The sequence below is a fragment of the Ostrea edulis genome, chromosome 4 (genome assembly GCF_947568905.1).
Source record: "Ostrea edulis chromosome 4, xbOstEdul1.1, whole genome shotgun sequence".
Taxonomy (NCBI): domain Eukaryota; kingdom Metazoa; phylum Mollusca; class Bivalvia; order Ostreida; family Ostreidae; genus Ostrea; species Ostrea edulis.
In genome coordinates this window covers 18021161-18041503 of record NC_079167.1, presented here as the reverse complement: position 1 = coordinate 18041503, position 20343 = coordinate 18021161, and the positions used below count along the sequence as shown (strand labels likewise).

The 20343-nt window shown below is 35.0% G+C and overlaps 1 protein-coding gene across 1 annotated transcript in view; it reads right to left on the bottom strand.

Moving 5' to 3' along the window:
• LOC125668888 (uncharacterized) overlaps nucleotides 1–20343 on the bottom strand; it is a 68646-nt gene that overhangs the window by 7413 nt on the left and 40890 nt on the right. Inside the window, exons 10-26 of the mRNA XM_056162151.1 lie at nucleotides 16724–19260; nucleotides 16221–16475; nucleotides 15642–15820; nucleotides 13515–13688; nucleotides 11977–12156; nucleotides 11535–11662; nucleotides 8968–9138; nucleotides 8654–8752; nucleotides 7997–8149; nucleotides 7156–7264; nucleotides 5749–6005; nucleotides 4787–5017; nucleotides 3519–3960; nucleotides 3246–3436; nucleotides 2495–2716; nucleotides 2151–2321; nucleotides 99–259 (exon numbers count right to left, since the gene is read on the bottom strand). Coding sequence (XP_056018126.1) covers nucleotides 99–259; nucleotides 2151–2321; nucleotides 2495–2716; nucleotides 3246–3436; nucleotides 3519–3960; nucleotides 4787–5017; nucleotides 5749–6005; nucleotides 7156–7264; nucleotides 7997–8149; nucleotides 8654–8752; nucleotides 8968–9138; nucleotides 11535–11662; nucleotides 11977–12156; nucleotides 13515–13688; nucleotides 15642–15820; nucleotides 16221–16475; nucleotides 16724–19260 — 5660 coding nt within the window. The remainder of the gene's footprint in view (nucleotides 1–98; nucleotides 260–2150; nucleotides 2322–2494; nucleotides 2717–3245; nucleotides 3437–3518; nucleotides 3961–4786; nucleotides 5018–5748; nucleotides 6006–7155; nucleotides 7265–7996; nucleotides 8150–8653; nucleotides 8753–8967; nucleotides 9139–11534; nucleotides 11663–11976; nucleotides 12157–13514; nucleotides 13689–15641; nucleotides 15821–16220; nucleotides 16476–16723; nucleotides 19261–20343) is intronic.

Below are 20343 nucleotides of genomic sequence, written 5' to 3'. Positions count from 1 at the left end.
CTAAGGTTTATGAGAGATGGTGAATGCAAAAATAACTATTTGCACAAAGGACAAAGCAAATTATGTTTTATACATTTCAAATTCTATTAAATACATACCTGTCTTTTTCTTGTAAATCATCAATGATAACTCGATTAAGATACCAGCTCTTCTGTGCTCCCTTTCCAGAATTATCATGCCAGATTCGAAGGTATTTCAATTCTCCAAGAGGTTCTTTAGTTCCCATAAAGTATCTGTTGATGCTTGCCACACCAAATCCCTAATTTAACGATGTAGCCAATAACACAATCACTTAAGAAGAACATATGGTAAACGATAAACTACTCCTTCAATTAGTAATGAAAATCATAAATCCTACTCGTACATAACAAACTATACATGTATATGTGAAAATGTTAAGATAATGAATAGATGTCAATGAAAAGATGAAGATAACGAAAAAGTGATCAATCTCATAACCTGTTTGTCAGTAGCCTGTCTTGATTTAAAAATTGATCATACGCAGAGCAAGGTCTTGTGTATCGAATCAGTTGAGAGATATAATCACCATATGCAGATGGAATATTGCTATATGAACATGGGAAGTTGACTATGGAGAAGTGAAAAATTGAGTTCTTAGTTTGCCGTTGATATCCATTTTCAATCAAATATCTAAGTATAAATTAGATTAGGAGAACTCCATGGTGTCTTTTATCTCGAGTTCAAAGATATATATTGAATCGTCATATGAATGAAAATGATTATTGTTAATAGATACAACGTCGTCGATATATCTAAATGTCGAGTTGAAGGCCCCAGCCAGAATTTTTTTCTTCTCATGTAGAAGCTTTTGAATAAACTCTGCTTCATAAGAATATAAAAGCAGGTCAGCTAACAAAGGAGCACAATTCGTGTCCATGGGAATTCCAACAGAATGTTGGAAGACCTGATCACAAATGGCTACGAAGATATTGTCAACGAGGAACTCCAGCATATTTTTTATTTCAACTTCAGTGTACCTGTGCGTGGAATTGGAGCGTTGTTTAACAAAGGAATTTTTTGGATAACTGATCACTAGATGTAAATATTTCCTTTTTCCATTTTTGTTGAAGAAGCAACTGCCTATGATGTCAACAAGTCTAATCTTTAATTCATCGTGAGAAATTGTAGTGTAAAGTGTTGAAAAGTCATACGTTTTGATGTTTTTGATTTGAGAAAAGTTTGGCGATTTCAAATTTACTGAAGGTTCTTTAGAATTTTTTAGTATCCACATTTGATTTACATCACTTCTGGTATATATCTTTTTCCATTTTCGTTGAAGAAACAACTGTCTATGATATAAAAAATTCTAGTCTTTAATTTATCGTTAGGAATGGTCTGTAAAGCGTCTGTAAAATTTTGTGATTTCAAATTTACCAAAAGTTCTTCAGAATTTTTGAGAACCTCATATGTTGTGGCGCAATACGTTTGAAATTTCTCCTTCACAGCTGCTAATATTTTCGTGAGGATCAAAGATAGGGGCTTTGTAGAACATATACTGGATCGAGCAATATATATATATATATGTTTGTAAGGTTTTTTGTGAAGTTTAGGAACCCAGTACATCTTCAAGATAGACTCTTTTTAGTTTAAAAAATGACCAAGTCCATTAGTAGAAAAAGGCATGTAAATTGAAAAATAATTGTTCAATCAGTATGAAAATACCAGGTGCACATCTACATATGGTGAGTTATGAGTGTACAAATTTTCAGAAAAGCTATGCACTAGTTTTTTTTAGAACATGCAAGGACAAAATCATATCTACAGACAGACGGACATGCTGATTCCAATATACCCCCAAACTTCGTTTGCGGGGGTATAATAATGAGCCTTACAAAGACACTGTTGTTACAAGCTTCGTCAGCTGGAACCAAAACATATTCCTCATGCGACCTATCTAATTTTTTATCACGTCTGGTGTACTAAACATAAAAGGAGAGAAGGTACGCATGTTTATTTAATGTTTCTAATACTATAAAGGATAGAAAATTATGAGTCGGGCAAACACAAACCTTGTACATACTAGAGATGGGATCAGGTGCATAGGAGGAGTACGCATCCCTGTTGCATCTAGTGTAATTCAGAAATGCATGACAGTCAAAAACGCTTTGGAATTAACATTAGATATTTACCTCTTTAACCCCATCTGCTAACACTCTAATACCAGAATCTTCCTCATTTCCCACCACAACAAAATTGACGTTGGATTTCGTTCCGGCCCCTCTGCGCAATCCCGTTTGTATAGTAAGAAGGTAGAAATATTGGTCTTCAGCGTCATGATCAACCAAAAAGTGTGCAGCCCACTGTCACGATAAACAAATACTGAATGTCGGAATGTTGATTTTACTGTAAGAATGATCCAATCTTGGAACTTTTTTACATGACGTAAATAACTAGTATTGCAATATATACACACATCGATACCCCACGAATACTAACTACCGTCGTCCATTGTTAGTATGAGTTTGTAACTCACCCTTGTTAAATCTTTTTTGTCTTCCCTGCGAAGAATTATTGCAGCAATGACATACATAACGAAGAGCACAATCAATGGACCATATGCATAGGCATTTGTAGCGTCAAATTTGCTGAATACCGTCAAGAAGTTAATCATATTGGGTGGAACGTAGAACGTCGTGGAAAAGGTGTTCCCACTACAGCGGCAGACTGTATCATTAACGCTACTCATCTCAAGCACCTGCAAGTTAAGATGAAGAAACCTATTGTATCTCTGAAAGCATTCAAAAAGGTGTTCCCACTACAGCGGCAGACTGTATCATTAACGCTACTCATCTCAAGCACCTGCAAGTTAAGATGAAGAAACCTATTGTATCTCTGAAAGCATTCAAATTTGAAGAACCAAGTTGCTGGGGGAAGTGTTCAATGTTTTGTAACGTTAGAATTTAAAAGGATAGTCCGGGACAGTAATTCCAAAATTTATTTGCTTTACGTATCTTCGAGAATTGTTCACTTATAGTGACAGGTCCAATTATGATGCAAACACAAAACACATACACAATCATCCAAAAACATAAAACGGAAACTAAGTAGGCTAGCCTCATGAATGGTTTTCATTCATAAATATATGTAATCAACGTGGATGATAATTGTTATTCTTATCTATGCAAAATATATACATGTACAGCTCGCTTTATCATAAAATGATACTTACAGTATCCGACAACAAGAGACATGTGAAGATTGTTCCATTATTTTTAGAAGCTTACCATACAGCTTTCCGAAGACCAAGCATTTTGAGAATCATTCCACGATCTACATCCTGTAGTTACAACAACCAGACTGAAATTGGCGACTACTGGAACAAACTGATTTGAAAGAGGTGCAGGTGTCGTTGCATTGGAGACTGCCTGTCGTTTACGCCTCATTCTTGTAGGTGTATACTCACTGTAGTCAGGAACTAAAATTGAAAATTACGAAAATTACAAAATTTCATCTTATTCAGTATACACTCTGAATTCTGAATGGAAATGGATACATACCAGTTTCTGGCTTCACTCCAAGATAGCAGGTCCCCTTTGGACATAATCCTTGTTCGAGGAATATTTTGAATCCAATATTTTCCCAGTCTTGCATGCCGACTGTTTTTATAAAATCGTATAATTCTGATGTTGGAAACGTCTCACTTCTCACGTAGAAGGTATACATTGTAAAATTCACGGGGTTATTAATGTCAAACCCGTCCGGATTCATGAATATTATTGCTGCATCATCATCGTTTACCACATCGAATGTGAAAAATATCATCTTCTCCGGATATTCGGGGTTCATAAGGGGTAAGAACTTCTGATATTTGAAATTACCGTTGTTTGCAAGTTTCACGTCTAGTTTAATGTCGTCACCAATGTCAAAGGTAGAAACACCTGATGTTAAAGTTGATGCATTTTCTCCGTATATGAATGGATTCTTTCTGAAGTAGTTTATCTAAATGAAAAAGAAAGCTACATCAAAGAGGGTAAGGGGGGCAATTACAAGCAACTCTGTACTGCACTATCACGACTATGTGAAATGTGTATGGAAATTGATCCATAGAGTTTAAATAATGTAAAAGTCTTCTAAAGCTGTTTCTACCATTTTCTAGTTTTGAACTATAAATAAAGGTACTATTGATATATCACTGTAAATCCGCCAACTTGCCATTTGGAAAACCGTAAAACTCGGATGAATGTTTTTGGCGCAATTTCTAATGCGTTCGCTGGTATTTAGTCCGAGTTTGACCGTTTTTCCGAGTTTTACCGTTTTTCTGATCTATAAATTCTACAAAGAATCAACAGAAAATGAACGTGAAACAAAAGAAAAATTATTTATTTAAAAAAAACCCACCTTATTTAAATGCTATTAGCCTGCCTATATAAATCAGTTTTACAAAGTATTAATTTTTACTTTTCCCCCGAATTTATGCAATATTACAATTTCCCCGTAATATGTTACGGACGTGATATTATGACATCATAATAAACTGTATCAGAGTGTAACAATGTACATGTATTTGCACTTTTGATACCACATTACAATCACTGAGTACACGTGTAAATAAGCAATATTCATATACTCCTGAGGTATTGAAGAAACTAGTCGAGTCTACTCTATCGGTTTTATGACATATTCTATTATTTTAATACTTGTGTAGATTTTTTGAAACCTTTATTTGAGTATACTCGACTTATCGAGTATGCGAGTATTTTCAATTGACTTTGTGATATACATGTATTTATAATAAAATAAATCTTATATACTGAAACCTACAAACCTTCATTGCAATAATCACATCAGTGAGCTGCTCGAAAGTTCCATTGGATGGCTGAATTCCCACAAAATATTCGTCAGTTCTGTTTTGGATGCTGTCAACAGTTATTTTCTCCGTGATCACAGATACCACATTCCTGTCCATTATGTGACGTTCAGCGAGTACGATTGTTCGTAGAATTACTGCTTGCATTCCACGTAAAACTCGCTGCATTATTGGAAAATATGTTCTTGCCTGTACCAACAAAAATTAGTAGTCTTATACAAATATTCGTAATTTCTTAAAGACCATAAAATCAGGATGTGTTTGTGAAACACTACCCCAAGTGACAACAAAGAAACATGAAACCAGATCCAAAAACATTGGTACCAAAACGTCTTGATACATGGAGGATTGATTGATTGAATCTTGTTCAACGTCCCTCTCGAGAATTTTTCTCTCATGGAGACGTCGCTACAAGGAGGACACATGAATTTCGCATCTGTCATCAGTCAAAAGTTATGAGCAAAGGTACAGTTTCTGACAGACACACAAACAGACAGAACAGAAACAATATGCACCCAACTTTAATAGCGGGGGTATGTATTATATGAGTAAGTAAAAATGCTCAATACATTGACCACTATTCAAAAGACTCCATTTTCACCAATATGAATTCGAGAAAAACACAATGAGAATAAGAACAATCATGCAGTTGCCTCTTCATATCTATCTATCTATCTATCTATCTATCTATCTATCTATATATATATATATATATACCTTTCTACATGTAAAACAAGGAAAGTTACCCGTGTCTTTCAATTATGGGAATTAAGTATTCATTTGTAACAGTTGGCACAAGTATTTAACTCATTTGTTCAATTGCTTCCTTTAAGTTGTATGTGTACGTACAGTGTATATGACCAATCATGATTTACTGAAGACATTACATCAAAATTGGTACCGTATAAGTTTTACATTACCAGTTCAACTTGTTTTTCTTGAATTATCCTGAAATGTCGTCGCACATCCACTAACATTCCTGCCTTATTGTCCAGGTCCGTGTAGTCTATAAGGGTAGAAACGTTCACAGCCCATAACAACGCTTCTTGGTGTTTCTGACGCTCGGCATCTCTCACAAGGACTTCTTTAATTTCGGCTTTGTTAATCGGTATCGTAAGGTCTTGCAGATGATTTGGAAGCATGACGTCAAGCAAACGGTTTATTATTCTATGCATAGCTACAAAAAGGAAATACGGTATCTAAGTAACAGCAATTATTTTTGTTACATATATCTAGCTTTGAACGGATATCCTTTGCCAATTATACGAGTAATGTATAATTAGGCGATGTCAGTATGATTAATTTTAAAATGAATTGAGTACGCGAGGGGATAATTTGCATGGAAATCTTGTAATCGCCTATTTAGTGTATATAACAACACGCGCAAATTTCCACACTTTTAAAGAACCTGCACGATAAGAAACATGTCTAAGACTCATGAAATGATGTTACTCGTATACGTGCACGTGATAATCGGGTTATGCATTGATGTCACGTGGATACAACAACGCGTAGTATGACATAGTTCAATCGCCCGCGCATTGCATGGGAGTATGCATGATATCATGTATTTAAAAATTGCTAATAAAATATTTTTACTAAATATCATTCACGTTTAATTGGGGTTAGGTTTCTTTTCCCCATCAGTATGATGTTTTACGACATCAAATAACGTGTCCTGTTTTTTCAAAACGTCCCTCTCGTTGTATGAGAAATGAATGAGAATCTAAATGGGATGTATACAGATATAATCTAAAATTAATTAGAATTTGAGAAAGAAGGATGAAAGTTAATGAGTTGAGAAATTTAGAGCTTGGGGATGGTTTATTGTCACGTCTATCCACTCATGAAACATACGCCAATAAATGTCAATGGTATAATGGGTTCAACTACAATGGTACATGGATCAGAATATTGATTTAGACCCGATTCTGATGAACCTTATCAGTATGTGGAAATTTTAAAAGAACTACCCGGTTTCTCTAATTCATACGCTCAATATCACGATTGGATACATGTTTTTAAATCAACGATAGGGCTTTGTTTATCAACAGGACACTTAAAAATTTAGCATTTCAAAGAGAGATGTCACATTTGTACAATATCTAGTTTCCTCTTATCACAATTCTCTGTGCTAATAGCTATCAACTTTGCAAGTAAGGGGTAAAACAACTGATGAAAAATGTGGAAAGCTGCCAATACGGTTGTATCGAATACCAATCCTTGTGCATTTCATCCGAATATCAATAAAGGGTGTTTTTCCAGTATGAAAATTGCATAATGTAGGAAATACGTTCAGAATTCAAGCGGGAAAAGTCCATACCAACCTTTTGCTGTCTCATATGTAGTTTCCACATATCCCACCGGAAATGGATCTAAATCAGTCACTTTGTCAAAGCATAAAACAAGATTGTCGAGCAGCCGTGTCGTATTAACCTATAAAAATTGTACGGATAAAATCATGTTACAAGTGGCATGCGTAGATACAACCTAAGCACGCTGCATTTTACAAAAAAGAGGTCCCGAGTTTTAAGTACTACCTCAGTAGCATGCAATGGGAAACTAAAATTTAAAAAACCCACCAACCAATCTGTCACTGCTGCTCAAATATTTCATAGAATTAGAAATCGCTGTTGTGTTTATTGACCTTTCAACATATTATCGTTGACAATTATTGTATTTTCTCGTCTAGACTTCCTTTATCTAAGAAATGATTAAATACGAAATTTCACAACTAAAAGTCTTTCAAAGTGCCCAAGACACGGGAAGAAGGAATGGGAAGATACAAATAATTTTGAAGAGTTTATTCCTATTGTCCTATGGGGTAGGGACTAAATAATTCAAATTGCATTTCCGTACTCCTCAAGATGCAATACATGTATATGAATTTCGGGCACCACTGGCCCAAGAGTTTCTGAATTGAAATGTAATGGTTTACACACGTACGACGACGAACGGGCACTGATAGTAATATATTACTGAAAGACTCCGGTGACCAAAACATGAGACTCACCGTAACCTAATTCACAACAGTGGATAAACCTGCATTGCTTTTTCGTATCAATAAAATTCAATACACTAACAAATATTGAATCCAAAACAACAGCAGTATTTACCTCTATTAAATAAAATAATACGCAGAAATGTAGAATTGAAAAGATAGCATACCACCACATCAAATGTAACATAGGGCTGCAAACGAGTTATGGCGTCAATAACAGAATATATTTGCTGTAAGTCTGGCAAGCTGAATCTGTATTGGTTTGAGCTACAGTGCATTTGCAGATCGAGTCGCAATAACTCCAGCATGTGTGCTATTTTCTGTTTAATGATAAAGAAGCAAATTTAGATGCTGTAATCAAGACAACGACGATCGCACCCGCGTACTTGTCGCTAAAATTGAGTTTATTTATCACACACGAGCCTATTCTAATTGTAGTCATGCTACATGCATAATCCTGTTTCATTGTATCATTGTAGAAAATATTGTTCCTTGGGATTGGAGCCAAATATCCAACTTCGTCATTTATCCAGAAAATATAAACCATTTGAAATGAATGAAAATTCAATTGAATACATTCCCATATTTTGTCATTCATGGAGATTATCCATTGTCCTCTCTGTTAGAATTTATAGTTATTTGGGATTAATCATAAAAAGAACAATGCGATAAAATCTCTTTGCCCATATCAAGCATTCACAAACATATTTTGCGTTAAAGAATAGAGATTTCATAATTTAGCTATTATTTCTTTACTTGACTAACTGGATTTCCGTGTATCACTGGATTTCTTGAATTAATATAATTTTTTATATCATTGTTACATTTTGATACTCCTCCACGATTGGGGACGTGCTATCGTCCACGTGAGCTGTTTGTACGACTCCTGTCATGATTTCGTTCTCCGTCGTTGTGGTATCCGCCTAGAAGAAGGAAGCATTTGAAAACAATATCATATCACTATATCATGTCTCTGTTCCTTTCGCGAGTGAATAAGTCCAATTTCTGGCGGAATATCAGATTATTAAGAATATATGCTCATCGACATACATATTTTTGATTTTTTTTATAACCATGAAAAATCATACAGAGATGGTCTTTATCATTCAATAGAACATTAAGCAATAGTTATATTTACGTTTGTAAAGTTTTTAAACATGGAGGCGACGGATCCGATCAGACGAATAGCTGACATCTCGTTCCCGCTTCGTTTACGTTCCGTGTAGTCAGTTAAAAACTTATTGTACGTTTGTCTTAGTGTGGTGACGTCAGTTTCACTTGTTGGCTGTGTGCCACTTGGCGGAGGAACCTAAAAAGCAAAAACATTTTTTTCGAACTAATTTGCAAAATCTAGATTTTTGCCAGATCCCACAGTTAACTTATAAAAATGAATGAATTGTCATCCGACAGACCATCATCCAAGTATACAAAATATATGTACATCTCACCCAAGATATCAGAAAGTAGAAAATTAGAGCTTTCTACAAGATTACTTGGAAAAAAAAAACATTTTGAGTTTAAAGATTGTAACTACGTATCTGGCAGATATCATTATGCAACCTTCTGTATTACAGCGATTTAGCTAAAGTTTGAATACCATGAATTTGCATATATGATCATTGTTCGTTATCCTCGTCTTTCATATGAATGTATGAATTGTTTCTAATTTAGAGACTGCTGTGTGAGAAAATTGTCCTTTGTTGAAATGAAACATGCAGAAATTACAGCCCAACAAGTTTCAGATTCTCAATAGAATGTGTTTGATAAACACAAATGCCCCCCGATAGTGGTATTTGTGATGCTAAACAATGACGAAGACATTTTTAAGAGTTTTATTAAAAGAATTCATGCTATAACCTTCTTCCAATACTACCATAAAATATTTCAAAGGTTAACCTTTACACATAACGAATGTTGAAATTATGGTCATTTTGTGCTATTTTACTATATCTTTAAAATAACAAGCATTTTATGAAAGGTGAAGATAACGAAGAGTGATCAATCTCATAACTCCTATAAGGAACACAGAATAGAGAGTTGGGCAAACACGGATCCCTGGATACACCAGAGGTGGAGATCAGGTTCCTAGGAGGAGTAAGAATCCCCTGTCGACCGGTCACACCCGCAGTGAGCCCTAAATCTTGATCAGGTAAACGGAGTAATCAGTAGTGAAATCAGTGTAAAAAAAAACCACCCACCATACAATCGGTAGGAAATACGTCAAACAACATTTGACTCAATGATAGGTTGTTGCATTGGCAAACTAGATCATTATAACGACCATAGAATTTGCGAAATGCTGACTTTCAACGATTTATCTGAAATACTTATAGCTGTCAGAGTGGGTAGTACTTCCGCATACGTGATGAGATAATTTCCATAGAAGAAACATGCCACAAATGTCTTATATCAAAATATACACGTGCCTACCTTGTGAAATGTATAATGATAGTACAATGTTTGTAGACATATAAATGAGAATTCCAAAAAATCAAATACACTGAATTTTCTACTCGTTGGGACGTCACCAGCTGTTGGTGATGTACCACAAAGTTAGACTTATGCATAATGGGCCGTAGCAGTGAGACTTCTTCAATGTGGCAACGCCTAACACGACACGGGATCTCCGCTTTTAAAGTCATATTCGAAAGACCCTCGGTTTTCCCATCGAAATGCCGAGCGTTTGGCAAAGGAACAATCACTAATTACAGTGTATGTTTACTGTCTTGGCTTAAGGAGGTATGCTACACCAGAGATATTTGATATGGATGAAAAGTGGAGGATATGTACAATATTTTCAAACTGAAAACTTTCAAACTTACTTTATTTAGTCAAGAAAATACAGTTTTAGGTGAAAGCAATCTGGGGAAAATTTAAAATCCCTGCTGGACTCGAACACGTGATCTACAGTTTAGAAGTCGACGTACGTGCTAACCAACTGAGCTTCTCAGCTAGGCGAAAAGTTTTCAAATGAATAGACAAATATTGCTGATATTTATTTATATTTTCCACCATGTTTTAAAAGGAAGTCAGCCAGTATGACGAAGTAGAGTACCTCCTTAATCACTGAGCTACCGCGACCGGTTTTTGAAAATCATTTCATAACGCACTGATGTAGATCGTTTTACATCCTAGCTGGGCATGCATTGAACCGTGACCATACAATCACATTACGAATACAAATGCCCTGCAGTTTAATGAAGCGGTGGTAAAATTATATCACATAAACATATATTATGATCGTTACTACTTTATGATGAAACCCTTCTCATCAATAATCGTTATGGCATTATGATATACAAAAACATTTGACTTCATTGAAAGTCTGACAGTTGTTTAACATTTCAATATGAAATGAACAGCAACAAATAAGCAAGATGAAATAAGTATCAAAATCAGAAAAACGGAAAAAATTCCTTTATCATCTAAACTTACCAAGTGTTGATGTTTATGAGAATACGCCGGTTCTTCCAAAATTCCCGCATGAATGTTACAACCGATTCCGATGCATTTCAATTCTTTTTTTTACACAAAATAGGGTAAGAGTGACGAGTTTTATAGAAAAATATCAAAGTTCTCATTTACTTCTCTTAGTTTGGCATTAGATATTTTTAGATGTAATAGTAAATTTGACTGAAGAATTTCTTTTGATAGAATTTTTACTAAATTAAGCAACAATAGAAAGCAAAATTTGAACAAACTTACCGTAAAGCCTTGTGACTGAACTTGTGTGAAGTCGCCGTATAGATCAAAGATTTTGACGACAACGTACACTGTGTAGCTGAAGCTACTGTCTCCAACTTGAATGTACTCCCCTGTTATGGAACTTTCGCCTTTTGATAAAACAGAACAGCATAATGTTTAGGACTTTTGTCCATCGATTACTATACAGACATACAAGACGTATATTAGGAAATTCGTAGTACATATCTACATGTTTATCAGTATTGAACATTCTGAAGCATTTTAATTTCGTCGTGCATAACGTATGCGTGATATTATCTTTTTCCCCTTTGCCTAACACGCTTCACAGAATTCTTATTACAACTGACTTTCACTACAATCTACAAATAATCGAAACCAATCATTGCATTTCCGTGAAATAATTTCAGAGTGACTTGAACATACATGATATAATCTGACTTACTCCCTCTGTATATGATATTCACGACATCCTCTATGCCATTCGTCAGATTTCGTTTTGTCTTTGTTTCGTACTGGTATACGAGAGGTCTCTTGGCCTGTAGGTCTCTATCATAGTTTTGTTCGAGATGAAATCCCTCATCTGCCCAGGCTTTACAGAAAACATTCAGCAAAGCTGCATCTGCTGTAGAACATAGATGAACACTTTGGTTTTATCTCAAGCGATAGCATGGAATAGTGTCGATTCTTTACACTACACGAGTACTTAATTTGGCAGAATTGTTGTTCACTGTCAATTCATAAGCACGTAAAATCACGTGTGCTATTTTGTTAATAACTTACTTTATTAGAGATAAAAAATAAATAAACGAGCCCTCGACATCGTGACAGATGCTTCTAGAGAAACAACAGTGTATGAATTACTCGCGTTTAACAAGAAATCTTAATCTGAACTTTAACAAGTAAGCAAAATTTGGCGGATTCGTTAGATTTTCAGTGAGGCTAAATTTTCGTGGACTTCTTTGATACCCCTACTCTATGGATTTCAAACACACAAGTTATACGTTTCGTTGTACAGTAACCGTACATGTATCTACGACATCACACCCCAACGTTACTGTAAAATCTTGACAACCCACGAAAATTGGTTCCCGCGAATTTAAATGATTCTACTGTATATTGAAACTTGCATGTAATAAGACAAGCGGCTCATGGGCCTTAACAGTCACCTGGATGAATTCCAACAACTCTCCAATGGACAACTCAATGAAACACAATGTCCAATATTTTTGAAAAATGAATTATAATTCCCATTCCAGATTCATTGTTTTCCGTGTTCAAGAGTAAAAAAGTATTTTTAGAAATTCATCCACTGTGTTTTCGCTACAAATGCTGCTCCCTTAAGCCTCAGTGACTAGTCAAAGGGCAATGAACTCCACATTTTACATACTAGTAACCATATGCAGTATATACTATCTTTTAACACTACACAGCAATAAAGAGGATAATGTTACCAGTTAAATACATTGTTCCTATTTTACCTATTTAGCTCAGCTCTAGAGTAGAAACCTGGTCAAAGAGGTGGACAATTTTACAATTTTGATAGAGGGTCATATGCTCTTTCAACAAAAGTAGAAGTTAAAAGACGATTTTTATTCTTTTTACTATATACCGGTTTGGATTCCACCCTAAAGCACGAACCCCTAGCCCAGAAAGGTTAAGAACGTTTACAATTTGGTCAACATTCAGGTACTTTTATAACCATACACACTGTTCACAATCCATAAAAGTAAAATATACAATATTTAGATTTTACATTGTAAATACATTTTCCCATTGCATTCCAATTTGGCCCCTGCCCTAAAGCCTGGTACCCTTTCCTAAGGATAGAAAAATTTACAATTTTGATAGACATCATGTACTTACGGATAAGTTCAAATGTTAACAGACGATGGCAGACGACTGCCACTCGGAATAGATCACCCTAATAACTCTGGAGGTATACAATTGAAAATATTAAAATGGAAGTATACATTAACATACTTGTTTCTATTGAATAGTTACAGGTGCCACCGTATGGTGGAAAATTCGTCGTAAACTGTGTATAAACTTCTGCGGATCCCTCTTCTTCGGAATAGCTGGCATTCAAGGTTAACATGTACTGCACACCTGGGACCAATACATCTCCAGGAATCGCCAAGGTTTGCAGCTTTGTACCTTCAAATTTAAAAATTCTTACTTTTTACAATATCATGTAAAAACCGCAACTCAAAAATAGTTGCAGTTTGTGGAAAAAAATATATCCGAAAAGAACTGATCCAAGATAGTCATGTACGCACATTTTCATTTTTGAAAGAATGCGTATATAGCGTGAACATGCATGTCAACTTTTTAGTTTCATTTGCTTGCCACAAGATTTGAAGATACATAGAAATACCCATAAGATACGATAGTCAGTTTTAGTTCAATATTAGTAAATGTTTTACATGCATGTTAAACAGTCTGTTCAGTTATCGTTGATTAGGTTATATAATGCTGGGGAGACTACTCTTACATGCACTTCTTCTATGCACATGTATACCATTATATCCCCTTAAGAGCTTCTTTTTTATGGAAAGCCAACGGGGTCAAAACTGTTTTACTCCTGTAACTGTGTATTTGTAACTATATGTAGGGCACCATTCGCTCAATGTAAATGTAGAAATGTTTTACGTAAATACAGTAGTAGAAATATTGAATGTTACTTCTGATATTGCAGTACTTGGTTGTTGTAATGTCAATCTAATGTGTTAAATAACTTTGTAAATGTAGTTAGGGCATACATTAATATTTAATATATTTTTTCTGCATTCGAAACTTTTGAAAGTTGTCATTGTGTAATTTGTTAATTGAAAACTATAAATGCAAAAAATTGTTTTGAATTATAGGTAAATCCATCATTTGTACTAAACGAAAGTTTATAATCCGTTTCTAATACTCCATGCGCCCCGGTCGTCACAATGAGACAAGTACAGCTTACAAATGTTGAATTTACATTGAATGAATTGGCACTTTTCGAGTTGTGTAAATAATGATTACAAACCAGGATTCAAATTTCAAAGGTTAATGGAACAAATGATGGATTTACCTATAACTCAAAACATAGATTTTACATTTATACTTTTTAATGAACTTGTGATTTAAATGATGACAAGGCAAAGACTTTGAATACACATTTCTGTTTAAGCATTTGACGGATAATGCATAGTGTAACTGTTACATATATAAACACAGTCATTCCGATCCATTGGATGAACAATAGATTAATAATAATGATAATACAATGATGTGAAGTAGCATGTAACATTTCTATGTTTGCGTGTACATTTCAATCTTTACATTCAACATTTCTACGTTAATATTGACCGAATGGCGTACTGTGTAGGTACACAATTACAGGGAAATATTTGACGCCGTTGGCTTTCCATCCTTCTATTCTGAGAGTTATTCTGAATGCACTGATATGTTAAAGGAGGATTACTTCACCAAAGAATTTTGATATGGATTAAAAGTGAAGATTATGTACAATAATATTTTGAAATTGAAAACTTTCAAATTGACGTTATTCAGTAAACTAATAGTCGAAAGTAATCTTTCAAACAAGAAACAAACTGTTGGACTCAGACCAGCGATATACAGCTCAGCAGTGGACACCTTAACCGATAGGCGATTATGCTTAATGGGGCATTAGCATTAGCATTAACAACAATTGAATTAATTGAAAATTGTTCTATATCATAGATTTCAGTAATAACACCTGTATCTAATTATTGCGAACACTTTTTAATCTCAAAGCTGGCACACGACTATGTAATTTTGGTGATTAAATGATTATTGTCTTGCAAGACAATGATTCTTCCGGATACATTTTTTAAAAATAAAAGCGGTCAATTAACGCAGTTTTATTAGGTTTCTCTTATTTTTGTACAAAATAAATCTTTTATTATTCATTGATATATATTCCTATGCCAATAAGAGATTTTGAGGTGAAAAAGGGTTGCCATCACTTTCACAGCTAATGCTCCTTTAAAAGGAGTTGACAAATATTCACGATATTATATTTGAAAGGAAGTCAGCCATTATGACGATGTGGCATACCTCCTTAAATATAACAAAAGTACAAAACTACACCTGTTGTTGTGTTTTCGGAAAACCCGTGAACCAGTTCATACGAGGGAGAGTGTTCGTCTTTTAGCCACAGTCTCCATTCGTGGCTTAACGTAGTGTTTTCTGCCTCACAGCTTTTACACCAAGCTATAAATGACGCCTTTGACGATATAGCAATCTTCTGGCCACAGTTTAAGGTACAGCTGTCGTAAAAATCCGCATGTAGTAATTGACATATACATCGTAAATATACGAGTAGTTAAGATAAAATACAGCTTATTTTGATGATTTTTTTTCTAATATTATAAGAATGATGAATGACATTTATCAACTTTAAAATGATTGCATGTTCTTCAAAATGTTAAACTAGGAGCCAATTTATATAGCAAATTAATTTTTTTGTCGAAGAAGCAAAAATTCAGGGGGCGTAATTTGAAGATTATAATCGTGTTCAACTTGGATATAAATGCATTAAAATTTACTATTTATAGGACATTTCTTGTATGAGTCATTTGGACTCATTTTAGATCGATACTTAGATATTTAGCAAAATGATCTTTACTATCTCTCTGAATTATTTCAGGATTTAAAGGGAATGCATACTTTATAGCTAGCTCCGGCGATGTCGTGCTGACCACAGCGATGGTCTGTGTAAACTGATCCTGACTGGAATTTTCAATCACCGTCACTGTTACAGGGACATCAACATCTTCATATCCATCTAAATTTAACTTGGCTATACCACGCGAATAATCTACTAATTGACAGGCACTAGAAACGGGCGATACCGTTGTAGTGACGTTAGTTCCATTGAAGATGTCTTGGCTGTGTGGAAATGAAACTGTCACACCATTACTTCTATAAAAATAAAAAATAAAGATGCCAAAGAGGCCCATATTAATAGACAGGACAATCTCAAAGATTCGATATGAAACAAGTATCTCTATGTGATAGTGTACATTTTATTTTAAAAAAACATCGCATGAAATATATTTTCATTTAATATATACATAGTACTATAACCATTTTAATGGACCTCCTGAAGATCATTGATATATTATCGTTATAATTTAAAACATTTTACACTACAGTGAAAGTAAACTCACTCTTGGCATGACCAGACAAAGGTAAGCCCAGCTGTGTTTCCATACCCACTGTTGGCGATGTGGGATTGCTCTAAGGCATCTAAAAGGATAAAACTAGATGGCCTAATAGTTGTTTTGCTACCACCTATGATATAGGCAAACGGTTTTGGTTTAACGAAACGAATATACATGTATTCGAAAATGAATGTAGATGTTAGATTGACCGTCAGTTTCAAGAAGTAAGAACCAGGTTCCAGAGCTCCTGCCCGTAAAAACAATGTGCCATTGTCAGATTCTATATATATGCGTTGGTGAATATCATTGTCGATGACGCCAGATTCGCTTGTTCTATATATTTCCCATTGAAATATAGGCTGTGCATTGTTACACGATGAATCGGCCGTCACACCCATTCTATTTGATATGTAGAGATTTTCTGATGTCCAAACTGGCATCGGACAGTCAGCCATTGAATACTGTCGATCGAACATTCCTTTCACTTCAAAACACGTATTTCGCACTGTTACTTTCTTAGTCCAAGTTTTAGTGGAAATAGAATTATGGCAAGTGATGTTTAAAATTGGAAAACCAATGGCAACATAGGTATAGCTGAATATGAATGGATCTGACGATGTAATGTTAGACAGTGCACTTCGTGGTGCCCTGTCAACTTCGTCCCCTGTCGATATTGTACAGAACACATAAGGACGGTAACCATGTGGACCGGATGCAATACTAATTCTATATTCCACAGATCCTGGAGGAAGAGGCACAGTCTCCGGAACTGTTAATGTTAACTCATCGATCCTTAAATCTGCAAGTATGGGAAAGTCCCAATAAACTGTTTCTACAAGGGTACCATTCGAAGCTTGGACGCTTGGTATGTAATATCCGTATTTTGCATATCGGATATGAGACCACGCCGCAGTGGCGTTGGTAACATTATCAAAGACAAAGAAATCCTCCTGCTGTAATTCAGTGTTGTCACCGTTAAAAGTATACTGTGAATCTTCGCCAAGAAGACCTGTTGCGGTCAAGTTAAATACAGTATCACGCAAATCTCCCTTGTCGGGGCTAACCCCGAAACTTATTGTTCCAGTTTGTAAAGCAAGGACACGATGATCGGTAACGTTTTTGTTGTGATCTATTATTTTCAACCTCATCATAAAAGATCCACGAGATTTATATTCATGATAGTAGAATAGTTGAGTTGAACGTGAAATTTCTCTTGGAGTTTCATCCCCAAATTTCCATCTCATTTCTATATTATGTGGAAGCCTAGAACAACCAAGAAGATAAAAGTTGAACGTTACATTCACAGGGATAGACACAGCTTGATATGTGTGACGATTGTCCTCCGTTGGTGTTCTTTGCTCCAGTGTCATGTTCATGTTGACGGGATTGTCATAAATTATCTTTATATCCTGTAAATTATATAGGAGAACATTTACTTTAGATGACCGGAATATAGAGCTCACGGAGTTTCGGCAATGAAAAGTGACATTTTTCAAGCCATGGGTTTTAAAGACGTATGTCCTTACAATAGGTGCGCCATATTCTATGTTAACGTGAACGTCGTGGTCTTTTGCCTCTCCATCACCGTAATCAAAGTTGCACATTACGTTAGATGGCGTAGGTGACTGTTGTTTTATTTCCATGACGAATTCCATCGTTCCATCTGGTAGAGGTATTGTGTCATTCACAGGTAGTAATGTGATAATGTCATCTAGTAGAGGATACTCGACTAAAATATCGCAGTTGAAATTGTTTTCGTACAATGGATTCCAAGCTCTTAAGTGTACATTATACGAAAAGGGCGAGTTGTAAACTTTTGTCCAGTTACTGAAATCATAAGTGCGGTATAGATCTTGTTCTTCATTAGATCTAAATTCGCCGTCTCCATAAGAGATACGATACATAAAGTTAGAATTGGGAACATGTATGAAGTTAAAATGTACATCCTCCCCTACCTTTGTGATTTTTGTGTAGTTTAGCTCAACATCAATTTTATCCCAGATATTCATGTCGGAAGATATATTTGCGGATCCAACGGAAGAAACAAGGCTTGCTTCAATATGATATATACCTTGAATCAAATAAACATAGTCAAAGTGCATCCCATCGGATGTCAAAACTTGATCATCGGATGATACATTAAATGTTGTTGAATTTCCATCTCCGAAAAACAAAGTTACGTCTACAATTCCTTGAGGCTGAAGAGCACTTGTCGCCATTTTCAGAAATATTGAAGCCACTTCCTTTGTCTGCACTGTGGAATTATGATGAAAATGAAATCCATTGATGTTGTAGAAGTAATACGTTATGGTCCAGTTACTAACGCTTGATACGGTGTTTCCTGCTTCCACCGTTATATTTATTTCACCAGTGCTGTGAACGGTTTGCATAAATTCATAAGACCTTAATCCGGATCCACTTATATTTTGAACCAAAGTATCGTTACCGCCAAAATCCCATTTGATTTGAAGTTTTGTCCCTTGCTTTACATTTACTATTACTGGTAAGGTATTTCCAACCATGTTGTATAAAAGACAATCAACCTGTAAAAAAAAACAGTGTTAAAAAATCACACGAATCAATGATCTTCACGAATTACAGCTACATCCTTCCAACCATCATAGAAACAAAATTATTATAACGCTGTAGTATGGTATCGTTATAGCGCTGCATTTTGTCCAAAAAATAATTTGTGTTTAAAAAGGAAGGTGTTATGCGAGTTTTCTACCTAGTTTATACACTGAACCTTGAATTTCACAGAGAAAAATAAACTCTATTTATGTCATTGTTTTGTGTAAAATAAATAAAAAGGTGTCTGATTTTATTAAGATTTCAATGCATTTTCTTCTAGAACGGTTCTGAAATATACATTAAAATCAATTTTCGTGTCAGGCTGTTTTGACTTGTAGTGTAAATTTAAAATTCAATAATTTACCTAAGCGCTTTCAATAAACATTTTAGCTCAAATGATTTATCAAATTACTTTCCACAAATGTCGAGCACGGTGTTGGCTTTGATTGTGGTAAATTATTTTACTTTTGTAATGTTTCATTCTCAACACTCAGCCATCATAGTCGTTTTTGTTTTTTAAAAAAAACCCAAAGATAATACCGAGCACAGCTCGGACGGGCCAAAGGCCCGTCCTCAAAGCAAGGATCTAAAGGTAACACCTATGTAAAAATAAAAATGAAAAAATCAGCAAAGGAATAGAGATAATCTCAACATACGTTCACTGACACTTTTGTGATCCATATGGGCGCCGCCATTGCTTCTACAGTTATTCGTGTTTTATTTTTGAATGCCAAAAATTGCAAGACTAACGTGCATTTTGTAATTCAAACACTTAGTTTGTAAAAAATAAATGGGATAATTATTATTACAGTTTTTAGCAAATCATCAAATAGATAAACAGTACTACGACTAAATAGATGAACGAGTTCATGAGTTTCCTTAAATAAAAATATACGATATATTTACGCTTACGTTTTTACCACTTTGAATTTGTTGATTAATTTTGTTTAGTTTTAAATTGCAAACGGGATGTATTGTTTATAATACGGAACTTTCGGGATGAGCCGGAACGAATTAGACTTGAAAGAAAAAAAGCCGAGCCCAAATGTGATGTC